This window comes from Pocillopora verrucosa, chromosome 7 (genome assembly GCF_036669915.1).
Source record: "Pocillopora verrucosa isolate sample1 chromosome 7, ASM3666991v2, whole genome shotgun sequence".
NCBI lineage: Eukaryota > Metazoa > Cnidaria > Anthozoa > Scleractinia > Pocilloporidae > Pocillopora > Pocillopora verrucosa.
Genome location: NC_089318.1, coordinates 20,915,316 through 20,933,947, shown reverse-complemented (window position 1 = coordinate 20,933,947; position 18,632 = coordinate 20,915,316). Strand labels below are relative to the sequence as shown.

The following is an 18,632-nucleotide window of genomic DNA, read 5'->3' as shown; positions in this document are numbered from 1 at the left end:
ACTGGTACACAAAAAGATATATTAACAAGAATAACAGCCCTTGAGAGGAATGTCACAAAACTTCAACAGGGTCTGGTAAGAAGTAGGGTATTCTTGTTGACTTTCTGGTTTTGCTCTTGGTTGCGAAACATATTCCTTTGAAAGGCGTCATAGTCTCATTCTTTCACATGGAATATAGCAATTTACGTGTATCCACTGATTTGCAGGAAAACAAAACGAATGAGCTAAGAGTCGTTCATTCTTCTCTTCGAGATCTTGATGAAAAGTTGTTCAATTTAACAATGAAGGTAACATATGGTTATGCCTGTAGTGCTTTAATATCTCTCTTCCACTCTTTTCTTATTTTTTCATGAAAAGTTTTATTTCATTTGGGAATACTCGAGAAATATCACCGGAAATTTACTATTTCCCTTGTTTACACATTAGCTTAAAATCACCGAAGTAAACCTCCAGGAAAAAGATAACATGATCCACGCTCTTCTTGAGAACACGACTTCCCGTATTTTTCATAAGGTAATTATAAAGCCGGATTTGATCTTTTGTTTAGGATCTAAGAGACTTAAGTGGAAATTGTTTGAGATACTGTGTTGGTGTTTTGTCCTACAGGTCTGACAGTGGTGGCTCAGTAATGTGAAGCACTACTCGCTGACAATAATTAATGACGATCTGCAATGGCACAAGTTAAACAACTTAAAGAGACTTAGCTCTTCCATTTTTGTTTGTTCCTGTTTGTTTAGCACCTACCTTCACATGGCCAAAGTTGACAAGGCTTTCTTTTAAACTGTAACAATGCATAATATTGTTTATTCTTTCCTATTTCTGCAATTATAGCTCAACATGACAGAAATTCAGCTTCAGATGAGCGACAAAGATCTATCTTCTTCCCTAACGGAAACAAGAGAAAATCTAACCACAAAGGTTTGTTGCCTTCGTCTCAAAATGCGAACTAGACAACATTATGCCCTCGACTGCGATTCTCGTATGAGTACTCTACTTGCTGAAAGGACTGCTTGAAATAAGCTCCTAATTACTTAAACATGGTTTATATCCGACATCTTATAGACAAATTCACATCTCACTGATGAATTTCCGTCGTACTGATGCAGCGATAAAATAACATTTAACGACTGGGGATACTTAAAATTCTAAGTAAATCTTAAAATACTTATTGCTTACTACATCGTTCTTGTGTACGATTTTACAGATGCGTGATGCGGAGCAGAGATTGCAAAATAACATTGAAAATTCAAGCCGAACTCTGAGTGACAAGGTAAATACTTCATACTTTTCCCCCTCCCAGCATATTCCGTCCCCAGTGTCAAAAGTAACAATGATAAAAAAAAAAGAAAAATTCGAATTTTAAAAAGTGGCCTCGTTTATACTGCAAACCTCTGAGTCTATATGCTCAAATGTCTCTGTCAGTTGTTCTGGATTGGTTTATGTAATACACGGAGGTATATATGAAGCAGCGTCTTCTAGAATGGAATGATATTAGAAGCAAAGAAGACGCTACATATCCCCGGATAGAGTAACTACCATCCTAATTTAGAAATTTCCCTTCTCTATTTCTTGGGAAAGTTTTAGATTTTGTCGGAGTGAATATACCACACGTAAGTGGATCAAATTTTAGTGGCACCTAACTAATATCTGAGAGGCGCATTTCGAATCCCGTTGAAGTCTTGATTTTTGAGTCTTCTGTTCAGCGCTTGCTTGAATTGTAGCTCGCTTACAAGGATCATTTCTGCACTTGGATACTGGAATATTGTTAACAATGCAACAGATGTGCACTTATCTCCATTATCCATTAATTTTCTTTTCAGGTAGATTCAGTCAACGATGATCTTAACAAGACACGAAACCACCTAATAACCTCTAACCACGACGTAAGAAATGAACTAGGGGCTCTTAACACGACCCTTATTTTGAAGGTATTTATAATACTATTTTCTAATATGACGCTTTTGTCATTGCTTATCCTAGCGGCGTGCAGGAAGTGTCTCTCATACGAAACTGGTACAGCATAACTCCCCAATAGGTTTTTTTGTAATTCACTGGAAGAGGATCTCACTGCGGCTCTGAAAAGGTCTAGGGTTCCATACCACATGGAGGACCAAGAATGTTTTTTATCCTTCCTCATCATGAAAAAGTCAACGCCAAAAATCTCTTTAGTCTTGAATAGTAAGAACTCCCCTTCCCTAGCTTTCAAGCCTTCTAATTTTAACATTATCAAATGCTAAGCGTTTCGCGGTAAGATCGCTTCTTTGAAATCATTTACTCTAATATATTACTCAGGTAACGTTTTTTCTTCACAGATAACAACAGATTTCCAGGTATTGAAAACAGATCTTAACACAACAAAAACTTATCTAGAAGATGCAGACATTGAGTTGCAGAAATCTTTGACAGCTCAAAACTCAACTTTGACCACGAGGGTTAGTGGCAATATTTTTACTTGGTATTTATGTATATTGTTTATTTTGGTGCATAAGGGTGATACACAAATATCACATCAACTTGTTACAACAGGACCACGATCTCACCATTTGAAGACTCCTTTAGCTGTATTTTGAAAATTTTAAAAAATGTAAACAGAGCAGCGAAGATTCCAAATATCAAATACATAAATAATTCCTGAATTGTAAAAATTAAATTTATGGATAAACAAATAAGACAAAAAAAAGTTTTCTTTTGTTTCAATCCTTGCTTTTATCTCACAGACAGATAATTTGGACTCAGCGACAAATCAGCTATCATCGATCCTGGCCACAACCCAAAGTAACCTAGACAGGCTGAATGATACACAGATCAAAAGTACACAAGAGGTACCAGTTAAGGTTAAATTCATCGCCGTTTTTACAGAAGTAGTTTTACAAGCAACCTTGAACCATCTGTATAGATACAAATTAACTTGACATGCCTAATAATTGACTGCCACGGTCGTTGACTGGAAGTATTAAAGAGAATTTCTTTGGCTCTGATTTCTTCTTCTCTTGGACATACATTCACCACCGCTGGTTGTGGGAAGGATTGGTCAAAAATTTTTAGAACATCCCCCAATCTTTGGGCCAATCGAGGTTTTTCTAACAATAGTTTTCGGGATTTTTCATTCAAAGGAATTCTAAGATAATAGCATTTGAGGTTTTATGACACAATTTGTCACGGTACTGTCATTATTTTCGAAAGAAGCATTGCTGATATTTGGATTATTTTTTAAATTTAAATTCGCAAGTATGTATCGAAGAAGTAAACGACCGCAGTACTGAGCGATTGTTTACAAATTCTCCCAATATATTTTCTCCTTGGGAAGTACGGGACCTATCGATCAGTAATGATAAAACTGCTATGACTAAAATTACTTAGAGAATGTTCTCTTTAGTTTCAAGGTCACCTGTTGTCCATGGAAGCACGTTTGAACTCTACCGATGAAGATCTAAAATCTTCCACTGGCAACTTACAAAACAAAATTGAAGAGCTTAATACAAGTTTTGCAGGTCAGGTATGCAACTTAGAAAGATATGTACAGAGCAAAAATATCAGAGAGTCGCTTAACTTATGTTTACTGATAAACTTGATAAATATATAGGACCTCAATAGCGTGGACGTAAAATAGTGCTATGTACCAAGGAAAGATAATATTTTTGTTATTTTTTTTGATTCGCTGACGCTTCTAGCACGAGATTTTGATGACCTTTACATAATAAGAGCAAACAGATAGATTTGAGAGCAACAAAACACAGTCTTAGGTGTCAAACGATTTGTGTGCTATTTATTGTTAAGATAGCAGCCAAAATACATCGTAAGAAAACTTTTCAAATTTCAATATAGGAAGACAGCATGAAGCTTAACAGTACATAAATGGAAAAATGGGACTTTAAAATTCTTCTTTGTCTTTTTATACTTTAACAGGCGTAAGAAGTGTGTGTTGAATGCCTTTTAGCACCCCAGACATTTAATGATCTGCAGAATTTCTTTCAGGTGCAAGATTTTTCAATACTTATCATGTTTGGATTTATTATTATCATTAGGTCAATAGCCTTAGCCAATCCATCATTGCAGTCCATTCGCAGTCTAACGAAACAAAGGAAAGCTTTAACAATTTCAAGATGCACACTGAAAATTCTGTTACATTGGTAAGTTTGCAGATGAGCCGTTTTACTTTTATAATCTGTTTGAGTGCATTTTGTTGACGTTTGAGATGATAGCGGATAGTGATTTTGAAAATTCTATTATGAAATTGACAAGAAGTATGATTACAAGGAAATCATCGAGGGGATCGGGAAAAGCACTCGTGATAGAAATGGTGGCAGCTGCTTGTATGGTGGCAAAATATATTGATTTTCAGTTATCAATCAGACAAGACAGCGAAGATAACATGAGCTGACTAACGAAAAAAAAAAAGGGTTCCAAAGTTGTCACGGGTTTCTCATACTTCCTTGTTAACTTCATTTCAAGGAAATGAAAGAAAGGCTGTGGCGAAGGATTCAACAACACATTTTGTGATCTGAACAAGTCTTTTTATAATTGGGTGATCTTTACAAAGAACCAATTTCAATTTCAGAATGCCAAGGCTATTCCTAAAATCGATTCTCTATGTAAAAAAGCATTAAGAGGCTTCAGATGATAGCAAAGCGTCGTTCAGAAACCTAAAGCATGGCTGTATGTGCAATCAAAACTAAGTAAATTAAATCATGAATTTTACATGGCATGGAAGTTATTAAAATGTTCACCTAAATAAATGGACGTCAAAAGTCTTAGCTTGAAAATATTTCGCATCAGAATGGTGGCAAAAAAAAACCTGAATTGCTGTAAAAATGTAAATCGCCCTTTAACTCTGATCATGCTAAATTTTGTTTTTACCGCAGGTGAATGACGGGCTCAGTAACTTGGAGAAAACGGTGAACTCAACGAAGGACAAATTAACTTCCCGAATTGAAAGTACAGACCTAAGGGTGAGAAAAAATGATATCTTTTGCAATTTGTAAATATAGAGAAATCATTATTTTTCATAAGCTGACCTTTAGTCACTTACACTACCGTTGGTGAAAAATATTAATTCTTATGAAAACGGTTTTTGAGTGGTCGTCGAAAGTAATTCAAAATCCTTTGAGTTTCGTGTAACCTTTAGGTCGTTTCGAGTACTTGATCGAACTATAATGACACAACTAAAACGAAGCACGACTTGGTCAGTTCTTCATGTTAGAGACTAACCCTAAGGAAAGGTAAATATCGTTTAGATTTTAGTCCTAGTTCATGAATCGTACATACAGCAATCAACCACCGTAGGCTACATTTGTTGAATCGGAACATGTACGACAACTGAATCAAAGTCCAGACCAAACTCGTATGATACCGTGCACTTAAAGCGTACTTAAAAACGCCCTAAAATCCCACACCGTAGCATTGCAATTTGGAGGGTTGCATTCTCATTGCACTTGTAATCGATCTGAATAGTTATGTTCAACAGCTCAACAGCACCACCGAAAGACTTGATCAAGAAGACGTCAGCATAATATCCCTTGTTAATGACATCAACACAACATTGTCTTTGAAGGTACTAGAAGTTACCAAAATATATATATTTTTTTACCTTTTTTTTTATTTTCTAATTTTTTTATTTAATTATTAATTTTTTTTGGTGTTTTGTTTTCTTTTTTCTTTTCTTTTCTGGCTTATGTGTTTATTTTAGCATGTTTGTTAAATTATGGAATTAAATTCTTATGTTTCTTCTAGGTAGAGAATGTGAGTAAGCTCCAGGGCCCCGTTGGACCACGCGGTTTTAACGGCTCTCAAGGATTGGTTGGACCAGCCGGACCTCAGGGAGTCAATGGAACACAGGGTCCCCAGGGGGGGATAGGTCCACAAGGTTTTAACGGATCACAAGGGTCACCGGGATCAGATGGACTCCAAGGAGCCATAGGACCCCCAGGACCCCCTGGAGCAGGAGACTTTTCTCAATGTGAGTTCATGACCAGCACGGACATAGGATCCCAGACAGCTTTCCAAGGCAACACTCTTCCAGCTGCAACCAAAGTCATCCTAACTGAACCAACTGTAAGTAACATGAAATACGAGACCTTAGAAACTCGACAGCGTGAAAAAAAAATAGATAAAAAATCTCATTACGCAAACTCAAAAGCGTGATAATGAATTTAATTCGATGATAAAATCCAATATTACTGGAAAAAAAAAACAGGAAGAGCTACAGATACGCACTGTTAGGGTTCAGAAAATTGCGGTTAGACAGATTTGCTGATATATGCAAAATTTCAATCCTTTTGCTAGCAAAAACTGAATTATATCAAACAATAGTGCTTTTTGAACAAGAAAACGTCACATTTATAGATGAAGGCTCGCCTATCCGAACAGTTCTGTTCCACGCAGCCATTCCTCAAATGAAAATGAAGAGAAGTGTGCTGTACGAAGTACGCTCAACAGCATACCAGCATGACATCATTTAGATATGATTTTTGATCTCCCTTTTCCAACCATTATACAGGATAAAAGAATAGTTGGTGTCACATGCTCAACAGACTTCGCCCAATTGTATATCTTGGAAGCTGAGATTGCTCCATCTACAAACAAGCAAGTGTACCGCTGTGAGTGCTATGGAAACCAGGGAAGTGCAGGGACAATCAAAAGTATTCAATGCTTTATGCATTATTGGTTGTGTCCCTTAACAACATAAAAGTGACACGCCATCTATTGCCATGTGTGAAGAAGAAAATGCATTGAACTTCAAGATGGGATCAAGCGATACGAACTAATAAGCAAAAAAACTCAAAATGTCAGTACTTAATGTAACTGATTTTCTTAGTCATTTTTTGAAATTAAAGATGCAGTTGCGTTTTCACCTTCTGTTCTCCTCTCTTAGAAAGAGAAACGTTTTATAAATATAATCATACAGTGAGAGCATTCAAACGAATTTACTTTCCCAGACTTGATTTTAGCTGTGAATTTTTTTAAATCCCTCTTGTTACAATATACCGAATTAGTCTCGCCACTCAGTCCGACAACCAGTCATAAAATGTGCGCTATGTTTCTGTTGTTTGAAAACTTATGAAAACGTTGAGTACAAAATGATCTGTTGTATAGCTCAAGAATTGATATACAGTGATGAATACACGCCTTTAAATGGTGATCCGGTCTCTCCATAATGATAAATTAAAAAGTGGTGGAGATGAAAAAATGTCAGAGAGGCGAATAATTTTCCTTAAAACATCAAAACCATACTCTCATTCCCAAAGTCTAAACATCGATTCTTCGCACTGTCCTGCAAACTTTGTTATTATCTTACTGTGTAATTATAGAAACTTAGCGAACAATCTAACAATATCCACGACATTCGATCGTTGAATATTCTTTTTTCTGTTTATAGCATTTCAATAAAATATTTACAAGGCTGTTTTCGAATTTTAATTTTTTGGTCACTCTTGGGAGTAACATGGGATGGGGTCAAAGGCTTTATTGGTTGTGATGATGAGAACCACTCAGATCAGTATGAGTATAAGAGGTTTTGCACCTATTGTTTTCTCAGTTGAACCGATCCAGCTGTTGCTTGACTAAATATAATTCACATCGCAGTTTGTAGCTTTTACTTTTGTATTCGTCTGGTAGCTAAATAAAGAAATGAACAAGTATACTTGGGTATTAAGGCTTTTAGACTGCTCATTTTCTGTTAAATAGCTTAGAAGTATTTTTTGTGCGAGACGAAAAATTTCCAGCCCTGGAATTCAGCTGTGTGTACCGGTCATCGATAATCAGGAAAGCTAAATGTTCCAATTATTTTAACAGAGTAAAGACCGTACAGGAGCCGCTCTTTTGGTTAATTAAAGTTTGTAAGGCCTGTCGGATAACAGCTACCTATTTCGATATTGGCCTACGATGAACTTTTTGCTGTCACATTTTAAATCATAAGCTTCCTTTTCTCATTTCTGCGTTTGACCTTAATGTGTTTGATAAGCAACTGCCGCCGTAAAAAATGTTTATGAGTGCATTAAGCTAACAAGTTAATCCACAAAATCTTATAAAAACGAGCCAAATCAATACTTTTGACGTGCATTTATGGAGGCGCACAGGTGTTAGTGAGCTTAACTGGGATCAACACGAAATGGCATGCAAAGCATCACAAAGCAATTTTTTCTTATTAATGAGATTCCAAACAAATAAAGTACGCATGGGGTCATAAACAACGTAACGTTTAAGATTAATGAAACATTGTTTCGGGTGCATCTATCGACCTAAAATGCATGTTCAGCAAAAAAAGGAATAGTTCTGAAGGAAAACCACATCAGCCGACATTGTGACTGAAACTTGAAACAAAAACAGGTTTGCGATGGATGTTCATGAAGGACAGATGTTTGTTAACCCGACTTTCGACGATTGGATTTACGAAAACAGCGTTCCACCATCGCCTTCGAATTTTTCGCGTCCATTGACGTACCGCGCGGAAGTCACTGCTCCTACTGAAACGAGGAATTCTCGCCAGGCACAATATGAGAGTAAAGCACAAGGAAAGAGGAAACCTCCTGTGCGATCAAACCAGTCACAGTTGACCCTCTTGACTCTTGTGTGCTTGGTGTCTTTCGTAATATTTGTGATGATACTTATGATATTCGTTGGAGGAGTATTGAAGGGTTGTAGCTGTCCTGTAAACGAAGGTTAGCACATTATTTTCTTCTTAAAAGCCGTGTAAGCTGCATGTCTCATTCCTGTGATTGTCGAAATTTCAGGTTTAAGTGTTTTCTGTATTTGAAGCATTCTTCATCTGGTTTGGGGTTAAGCTAAATAGTATTATAGAATTTTTTTTTTAATCAAAAAAAATGTATTTGCGTAAAAACTAATAATTAGAGACGGGCTACTAAAACATATGGTCTCGTTTGAACGTTCATTTGTACAGTCATTTTTTATTTTAATAATGATAGCTTGCATTTAAATTCATAAACCAGTCAGTTTTCGTGATCTGTCTTAAAGTCTTGCCAATGCATGCGTAGAAATTTTTGCCCGTTTCTCTTCATACAGAAAATCGGTAAGATTCAGAGAACGTTCATTTAGACTCCAGCGGGGATGAATTCCTCATAAACAATTTCGAAAGCAGACATACACGGCAGCAGTCACATTATGCATTTTAAACTTCAGGGTCTAATTGTTCAAAGAGAGGATAACGCTACCTGACGGATAAATCGCTATCCAGTGGATAAAAGTTCACAAAACGTACGATGCTGTCTACAAGAAAGAGATTAATTCCGTGGATAGCGTTATCCACCCTTCAAAATACCGGGCCAGTGCTTGAGTTTAGTCTCTGCACAAGCAGAAACGATTTGCATCTTGTACCAAAAATTTGTGACCATTTTTTTTAAGGTTTTATCTCTCTAGTCAAATGATGTAGTTTAAACTTTGATCCTACTACTCTAAGGTCGCGAGTGTCTATGCTCTAATTTAGGTAACTTAACTAAAATAGATGAAGGTATCTAGAAATAATTAAATGGTTCGTGCAAATTATATCATCTTCTCACTTATTTATACCGTGACTACAAACTTTAATACACTGTCAAAAAGAGAAGCCGCGAGAATAGCAAAATATATTGTTCATACAGGTAACGTTAAATACATAGCACTTACACAGGATGAAATGACTAAATTAAGTTTCCTTAAAGGTAACTTAAAGGTTAACATTAGAAGTATTTAAGACATCTTTAGGTGACATACGAAAGTTCTGAAATGAATCTTTAATTGAACTTTCAGAAGTCAATTAAAGTCTCCTTATGAACCATTTCATGAACACTTTAGGATCATATGAAAGTAAACCTAAATAACCATTTAATTGACTTTAAGAATCCTCCTAATTCTCGTAAACTCGTCTTTAATTGCCAAAACTTCTACTTGTAAAGGCAACTTAAAGGTTTCTTTAATCTTTTGTTTCCCTTTAAGTACTACTTAAAGTTGCAGGTTTTGTTGTAATTCATCTTTAGTTGTACTTTCAGGTCCTCTTAAATTTCAAGTTTTGTTAAAATTCATCATTTAGTGACCTTTAAGTGCCTCTAAAAGCTGTAGGTTTCACCTTAAATTGACTTTTGATTTGCTTAATCACACCCACATTTATATTATGATAAATTATAATATTTTGGGAAACTTCTAAATTGTTAGAAAAAGAGACATCACACATACAAGTAATTACAGAATGTTTGAAATTGCAGTGATGAAATAGTTTCGTTCAAAACTCACTTCCTCCCGAGATAGAGTAAACCCACAATAAAGCTGAGGATATCTCATTTGAGGCACATACATAATTAAAAAAGAGACATCAAAATGTTTGAATTACTAATTGTCATACTTTATTAAGCATTTCTCTTTCATTAATGTATAATTCACATAATAATCTCAGTCATCTATATAGAATAGAATAGAATCTTTATCAATATAAAAATATAAGAACTACAGAATATAACTAGCTGTAGCAACACACTACACAAAAAGCTATTAATTCACAAATTTCACTCTCAAATCCAGCCACTAAAAAATGCAATTTGAACTGATACTAACAATAAAAAATAAGTTCAACCTATCAATCTAAAAAATCAGTATATTTTTCTAAATCAATTTAAATTTGCAATAGCTATCAATTATTTGCCGACCTGTACATCAATATGGAAGAAAGTATCTCATATGGAGGAAATTAAAATATAAAATTGAAGAATTCACAATTACTTACTTTAGATAATGAGACCATTAAAATTGCTAATTAACATATTCAATGAAAAAGAAGTCTCACGCAGGCATTTAAAAGACCTTCATTCTAGACATGGCTGATTAATACTTTTTTCAACAATCAATTTGTCACCTTAAATTGATAAAACAATTTTTTTTACTGCCTTATTGCCCACCCTGGAAAATTTTCAGTTGGTGGGCATCTCAGAGAAGGTTGCCCATCAACTCTGGGTAGGATTCTCTCCTTAGCTCTTGAAGTGAGTTTTTTCCTATAGGCCTTATCAAGTTTTTTTTTATTTTTTTCATTCTTCTACTCTCCCATTGAAGGCGATGGACAGAGTATTTTGTTAATTTTGAGTTATTTATATCATCATCCTCCTCGTAACAGCTTTCTTCACTGCTCATCGCCTCCATCACAAGAACCTCCGCCACTCTCCCCTTTTCATGCTGGTCAGCCCAGTTGACCAGCTCCAGGGCTGTAGTTCGTCTCATTAACTTCTGAAAAAACAAAAATATACAACAAGCATGAGAAGGGTATTATAAGACCTCAAATGGAAAATATGATCCAAATTACTAATTTCTCTTGATATGCATGTGCACACAGTGTAAGAATGGAATTCTTAAGCATGTTATACTAGAGTCTCCTTGTCCTTTATTTTTCATCAAATGGTGCATACAAGCTATCATTGATCTCAAATCACATCTTAATATTTTTCATTCTTTTCCTCAACTACAGATCCATCTTTATAATAATATTATACAATTACCAAATTTACTTTACAAAGATTTTCTTTGTAAGGAAGGCTCTAGATACAGACTAGAATACATAATTCATTTAACAATTGCTCTCATAGGCACAAAACAATTTTGACAGGACACAGTCCCTTAAAAGTGTCTATATGCAAAGCCATCCAATTTTGAAGTGGCAAAAAAAAATGCATTCAATGGGAAACAGCAGGGTATATGAAAAGTAAAATGTTAAAATAGTATCCCAATAAATACCTCTCTTTGGCGACCACTCTTTCTTGTTTTTTGTTTATGTGCCTCATAGCGATTACTGCTCTTCAGCTTATATGTTTCTAGGCACGTTTTAAAATATCTTTGTAAAGCAGCTGTTCAAAGAAATAATTATCAAAATGCCATGAGAAGTTGATTATAAAAAGATTCCCATATAAATAAATGACAATGTTCAAATTTATAATCATTTATGGCTGGCCCCATAGGAATATTTGCCAAGTTATATAAATTTGCAGTATGTCCTTGGTGATTCATTGCTAAGGTGTGAAGTAAGCTTTGTTGAGGATTTACACTGAACTTAATGTTTCAGAGACAAGAAATTAACCTGAAAGTTCTAGTTTGCAACATATTTAAATTTCTGCAACATTTGAGAAAGTTATTATGTAAATTAGGAAAAAATTAAAAATATACCCTTCCTCTTGTCCTAAATTTGAAACATATAATGAGGGTGCTCATTAGAAGTTGCATGATATCTAACTGTGTTACTGAATGCTAGTTCTATGATGAAATTTTTGTTGAGGGAAAAGTGATTAAAGACACTAACTGATGGTACAGACTAAAAGCAGGGGTATCTTTAAGGACTGGGCTCTAGACAAATTGACCAACTGTGAGCACGATTTTGTCTGGATGTTTTTAAGCCAAGGCCTTCAGTGAAACTCAACTTGTTATAAAAGAGATATACATCAATACGCTTAAGTGCCAAATTCTTATGCCCACCTGCAAAAAATCATAATGACACCCCAATGAAAGTGAAATGCATGTGCTATGATTATTGATAGCTACCTTCAATGATATCCTTTGTCCAGGGACACTTTTCAGGTCCTCCCTGTTGATGTACAACCTGCTCTACTGTGCGCTCAAAAATTCCATAGTTGTTATCAGAATTTACTCTGAGACAAGAACAAACACCGTGATTAAGCCACGTATTCTGTTTTAACAGTATTAACACTTAGACAAAAGTAACAACAATAAGGTATTCACATAACATCTCAATATTTCTAGCAGCAGCTTAGACTCTGATTTCACGGTTTAATCAATATAAAGTAAAATATCTTTGAACATAATAACATGTTACTCACTCTTCGTCAAGATAAAATCCACCAAAGTCGTCTTTTTTTAAAAGAAGTTTATATATCCTTCTCACAGCTCTCTAAAAGATTGAAATAATTTCAACAATCAATTTGTCACCTTTCCCCTATTTCTACTTCCACGCTTTTTACACAAGTACCCATCTGTGTGATTAAAACAGGGAAAGTCAAAAGGGTTCAAGAGAAAAGATAATAACATGAATTTTCGTACTGGATTATTCTCGTTGAAAGAACAGGGAGGAAAAAACCTTTCTGGTAGACCTGTTTATGGTAAAGGGGATTATCAAGTAAATGTAACCACACATAATTATGCCAAATGATTACCGCCTAAATAATTGAGTTATGCATATAATTTGCGCGCCAAACACGTACTCAACATAAAAGCAAATCTTCCACGAAACAGAACTGAATTCAGCAAATCATGAACATATATCACATTATTTATGCTCATCGGTTAAGTTTTTCTACTCACTCGACAAGCTGGTGGAACTACTATCGTCCTTCGCTTCTGTCTATTTTGGCGCCGACGGACTTTGGCTCCATTATCACCAGTTTCAAGACGGTTCTCAATCCGCTGAAGAGCCTCTAAGTTCGATTTGTTGCTGCGCTCTTGCTGCTGCCGCAGCTTTTCATTTTCGCTCGCCAGAGCCCGGTTGCTGCGGATCAATTCCTCCAGCAGTACGATGCATTCTTCGGACATGTTACTATTTCTAATTGGCGCTGGAACCACATTATCATCTTGATTTTGTCCGCGATCGTTTACTCGTCTTTCTGCCATTTCCTTCGCTTACTTTCCCTAACTCTGAATTAGCTGTAAAATAACCAGACAACAATCGCTTCGTTCGGATGCTTTGTTAACAGAGTCGTCAACGGAATTGAGATTCAAAAAAGCGCGCGATTATCCTATACCAAACCTGGAAGGACCTCCTGTTGATATTGTGCCTCGTTGTGATATACACTGTACCGAGTGTACTGGGCCTAGCTAACGCTGGCGAGTACGAATGAAGACTCAAGTGTAATTGGAAGCAAGGAAACACGGAGGTCTTTTGTGGCGGGAAAACTTCTACTACACGTTCGATCTTCACTTGTTCAAGCAAACTGCTTTGTACCGATACCTAAATTTCATCAAGGTAAGTTGTTCATATATCTAAAATTTAGACGTGTGTAGGTTAAGGATATCTTGTAACAAAGGAAATTTATCTAAGCGTCAAGTCACGGCATCGAAGTTAATTAATTCGATTATATTTCTTGTGCAAGAAAGTGATTTTGTTGTGTAATGATATGTGATCGACGCTTGATACAATTGTGAATTGTTTTCTTTTAAGTGTGATTAGAACAATTACGAAAGTAAGCTTGTGATAAAAAAAGCTTGTATGTATGGCATGCAAACAGAACTCAATCGAGAACAAATAAGTAGGGGCAGGGGGGACGGTGTGGGAGGTAATGGACTTTCTTGAAATAGCGGGTTGCTTTTCAACAGTGGAGGGTATATACATTTTTATTTTGACTAGGAGGGAATGAATAACAAGATAAGCTCAATTTAATACAGTCAAATCAATAACAATACAACCAATACTGTAGATTTTTTGTTTAGTGGGAGGAGAGAGGAGTGGGCTTATTAGGGTAAAGACATTTTAGTCAGGTGGCCTTGATAGATAAGGGGTACCTAAAGAGCAGTTGTGGCATTGAGCTCACATGAATACTAGAGTATGGTCATTAAAAACCTCATTTCAGTGCCATTTAAGGAATGTAAGCTTCATTCCTTGATTGTATTTTGAATTTAAAACTTTAAGTAATCATACATGATACTTGTTATGAACATAAACATCAAGGACACTTTTGAAAGTTTGGCAAAAGGAAAAATTGCATTGCAATTAGGGATTAAAGTATGTCTTAATTCTTAACTGATTGTCATCTCCCTAATAATAGCTGGTCTGGTTGACCATTTTTTAGGTTGTGATGAGTGATATCAATCAAATATACTGACTAAAAATGGTGACTAGTTTCAGAGTTTCAGGCAACATTGTTTTTTTTGGGGGGGGGAGGAGGTGGGTCTTGCAATAAACTTATTAAGGAGTTTATTTCAAGATTTACTTTTTACTTTGTTGAGTGTAAGGTTGTCAACCACCAAGTAAGGGGAGAGCAGGGTGCTGAGTACTTTGGCCATGAGTTGTAGCTTCTTGAATGTCAGGTTTTTTCCAAATTGTGGAAATTCCATACAAGTTACAGATTACAAGTGAGAGGTTTTTAGTCATCTTAATGCTCCTGGATCATTGTGAGTGACCACATTATTTTTACTAAGCATTTTGTGGCTTTCTGATAAACATTTACTCAGTCTAAAGTAAAATAAGATATGCTTAAGGATATATAAAGAATATAGAGTGTCAATGCTTGGTTCAGGCTCCAGAGACAAGTGTCAAAAATGTTTTTTGACAAATTATACATAAGTAGACAAGACAGGCTTTACTCAATTTTCATGCGTTTGAATGTATGGCTTCTAAACTGAAAGTAGGTTTGAGTATGTCAGGTTTTTCAAAATGTGGAATCTTTACGCAAGGTTTGGGTTGTGAGTGACAGAGTTTTAGTCAGATCTTAATGCTCCTGGATCATTACAAGTGACCACATTTCTGTTACATTTACATTTTTTAACTTTGTGATAATGTTGTTTCCTTTGAAAGTGGGTATAGACATGACAAAATCTTCCAATAACATAGACTCTCATCGCTTGGTACAGTCCCAAACTGAACAACTGTTAATATGTAGACTAGTCAGTTGTTACCACAATTTTCTTGTGCTACAATTGTTTCAGTTGAAAGTAGGTTTCAGCCTGTCAGGTCTTTTTCAAAATATGTAATCTTAATGCATGGTACAGCTTACGAGTGACTGCTTTTTGGTCACTGGGCGAAACCAACTGTTTTGTACATGTATTTTTGTGCTGGCTTTTCTTCCCTCCACATTTATTTCATTACCCAAAATAAGGGAGGGCGGCCCTCCCCTAGATCTGCCACTGGGTTATAAGCACACGTCATTTACTTCAAGCACTCTTCTTTTTCAGCTTGAGGATCATGTTTCAGAAGAAGACATTTCACTTCCAATGGACAAGTTGGATCACAGAGAGCTAATGGTATCTTGTGTAGGATAGTGAAAGAAAAAACATTAGAATTTGAGTCCCTTGTGAGGATTCAAACCTCATGCAGTCAGCCCAGAGAAGGCAATCCCAGCTGGGTGGAGAGTTTTGTGCGCTCCTCTCAGTGCTTGTTTATTTTTGCGTCCCGAGGAGAGGTGCAGTGCAGATTGCCCATACTTCGGTCTTACCCTTTGGTACCTCGGCAATGATATGCTCGTATCGTTTTTATTTTTATGCTTTATGGTTCCTGCTTTTTTTTTTATTTGATACGTGCACTGAGCTGTTAAATAGGTCTCAAACCTGGAGGCCAGACCCATTTCGGTTGTCGGCTGTAACCACCAGAGGACTGTGTCTGTATTCAAGCAGGGATTTACTTTTCTCTTTTCTCCGGCACACTTGACATTCAAAGTCAAAGGAATGCAAAACAACTATATCCAAGTTGGAGAATATCTGCTTCTTAACTGAACAACATCAAAAAATTATGGCATTAGCAGAACTGAATGGTGACTGAAGCTTCCAGAGCTTAACTTGAGAGGGGCCACCAGAAGTAACTGTCTATGTTATATCAGTCAAATATCAATTATCTCTCATACATACTGGTTGTAAGGTTTTAAAAATGTCAAGTTTTTCAGTAAGTGGAATCTCAATGCCTAGCAAAAGCTGCAAATGTCAAAATCCGTACATTGCCAGGCTCCAGGAAGATGTAAGTGGGTATAGACATTTCAACTCTTTCAAGAACAAACTCTCTCTCTCTTTATTGTTATTTTTTGTTTGAGACTCTCTCTACATACATACTGGTTATAAGGTTTTAAGCAACAAAGAAATGGAAAGCATATATCAGATTGTCATGTATTAAGATCGTACAAAGTGGCATTCCGGTCTTGGGTGTGAAAGTTCGAACAATACTCATAGAGATCTGAAAGAACATCCTTAGTAAATGATAATGGCAGCTTTAATTACTGACATAATCAAAAAAATATGAATTATTTACCTGATTTACTGAGAAGTAAATTAATAAAGTCAGAAAGTTGAAAACTCAAGCCAATGTGAGCAGATAGGACCTAAATTCAGGCCCCACCTCTTGGTCTGCCTTTTCTGGATAAATCTGAACAGTGTGAACCAAAGAAAAATGATAATGAAGATAAAAAAAACTTGCATGACATTGACTCTAATCGTCTCTTTTTTTTATGCAAATCTGGCTCATTCCGTTAATGATTTTAGCAAACATCACGGCGTAGTGGTTACAAGACCGATGGCGGCGTTTGCGGTCGGATCAGTGGAAGAATTATACTTAAAGTCGAGTTTTCTCTTCAAAGAATCTAATTACCTGCGTTCTTAAGACTGAAATTAAAAAAATAGCTCTAAGTAATTAAGAACTACTGCATTTTTAAAGTCTATGACTCAGTGCCGGGCTTAAGTCGAATCGAAATGATCTGGCCCCGGTTGTTGGAAGATCGGATAACGCTATCCACTGGATAAATCTTTATCCGGTGGATAATGCTATACGTTTTGCTATCACTTATCCGCTGGATAGCGATTTATCTGTTGGATAGCGTTATCCACCCTTTATACAACTGGGCCCTGGAGGTTAATGGCAAAGTTCAATGTGCGCTTGTTTTGTAAAAAGGACTGTTATCATTTTCCAACCATAGCTAGTGTACTTGATATTATATACAGAATCCCCTGATCTGGTCAGAACTAATGTAAGTTGATTCTTATTCACATGTGGATCAAATATGAATGTTGTTACAAGAGGGTCTCAATGGCGTGACAGCTTTTACAGCTTATAGTTAAAATTTTTTGCCATTTTACTGCCAACAGTTAGTCCGAAATGGCATTGAAGATAGGAAAAATTATTGACTTTTACGACTAAAGGTTAAAGTTTTTCCGGCAATTTTGTACCACTAACGGCGAAATTATTTTGCTGTTGTACGGCTAGTTACAACGGTTCACCCAATTGAGAATCTCTTATAACTTCACTCAGTAAGTACGCACACTGTAAGGACTGCTAAATTAAAAATTTTGTTTAAAATGAAATCCTCCCCCTCCATTTGAACGCAAAGATATAATAAATATTTTACTAAGATCGCAGTCGTTTCTATATTTTGCGCTCGGATTTATAACCCTCGTGTCTGGGCCATAAATCCGAGCGCAAAAAATCGGTCTATGACTTACTAGACGAACCTCAAAATCGGTTAGTCACCAGAATTATTTTATTCAAGTAAGCAGCCGCCGGTGCAATACTGAAGACCCAATCGATAGTAAAACATGTCCGTTCGGTTAAACCATGATTCTTGTGTCGTTTTTGTCTTTCAAAAGCTAAACAGCAGCACAGAAAGACTTTTCCAAGAAGATGCCATCATCAGGAATCTGATTGACGTTATCAACATCACTATATCCTTGAAGGTATCAAACTATGATTCTTTGATCACTTCTAGGGAACCTTAAAGAAAGCGTGGCAAAACCACGATCGATCTATTTCTGGTGCAAAAAGAAATCAAAGTGCTCTGTGAGCAAACTCGTGAATTGACACGTAGTTTAATGTTAGGTAATTTTGTGGTTGATTGTCATATCTAGAGTACGAGCAGTAGTTCAGTGTTCGCTAATGTAGCAAATAAACAAAGTAAAGTTGGGATAAGAAGGCATTACAATTGAAATGATCATGCTATTACATTTGACAAGGGTGGGTGATGTCG

At 36.1% G+C, this 18,632-nt stretch overlaps 2 protein-coding genes and 1 pseudogene across 2 annotated transcripts in view; 2 read left to right on the top strand and 1 right to left on the bottom strand.

The window, feature by feature from the left end:
- The first annotated feature begins 431 nt into the window (after positions 1-431).
- Positions 432-7,321, top strand: LOC131799341 (collectin-12). The gene is made up of 12 exons (XM_059117059.2): positions 432-513; positions 832-918; positions 1,205-1,270; positions 1,821-1,928; positions 2,313-2,432; positions 2,718-2,822; positions 3,377-3,496; positions 4,026-4,130; positions 4,863-4,949; positions 5,465-5,551; positions 5,731-6,051; positions 6,497-7,321. Exons 1-12 carry the CDS (start codon positions 466-468, stop codon positions 6,683-6,685), a joined length of 1,443 nt encoding a protein of 480 aa, XP_058973042.2. The 5' UTR covers positions 432-465; the 3' UTR covers positions 6,686-7,321.
- A 960-nt stretch (positions 7,322-8,281) lies between these two features.
- LOC131796209 (collectin-12) overlaps positions 8,282-18,632 on the top strand; it is a 91,208-nt gene continuing 80,857 nt past the window's right edge. The window contains exon 1 of the mRNA XM_066169762.1: positions 8,282-8,657. Within this exon, the coding sequence (XP_066025859.1) occupies positions 8,333-8,657 (325 nt within the window). The 5' untranslated portion in view covers positions 8,282-8,332. The remainder of the gene's footprint in view (positions 8,658-18,632) is intronic.
- LOC131775667 (uncharacterized) lies at positions 10,862-13,587 on the bottom strand (annotated as a pseudogene).

What these genes read in the sequence shown, in the direction of transcription:
- LOC131799341 (XM_059117059.2), top strand. Translation starts at nt 466, where the DNA reads ATGATCCACGCTCTTCTTGAGAACACGACTTCCCGTATTTTTCATAAG. An exon ending in CTTCCCGTATTTTTCATAAG is followed by an intron (nt 514 to 831) that starts GTAATTATAAAG and finishes CTGCAATTATAG; the next exon opens with CTCAACATGACAGAAATTCA. An exon ending in CTGAAAATTCTGTTACATTG is followed by an intron (nt 4,131 to 4,862) that starts GTAAGTTTGCAG and finishes TTTTTACCGCAG; the next exon opens with GTGAATGACGGGCTCAGTAA.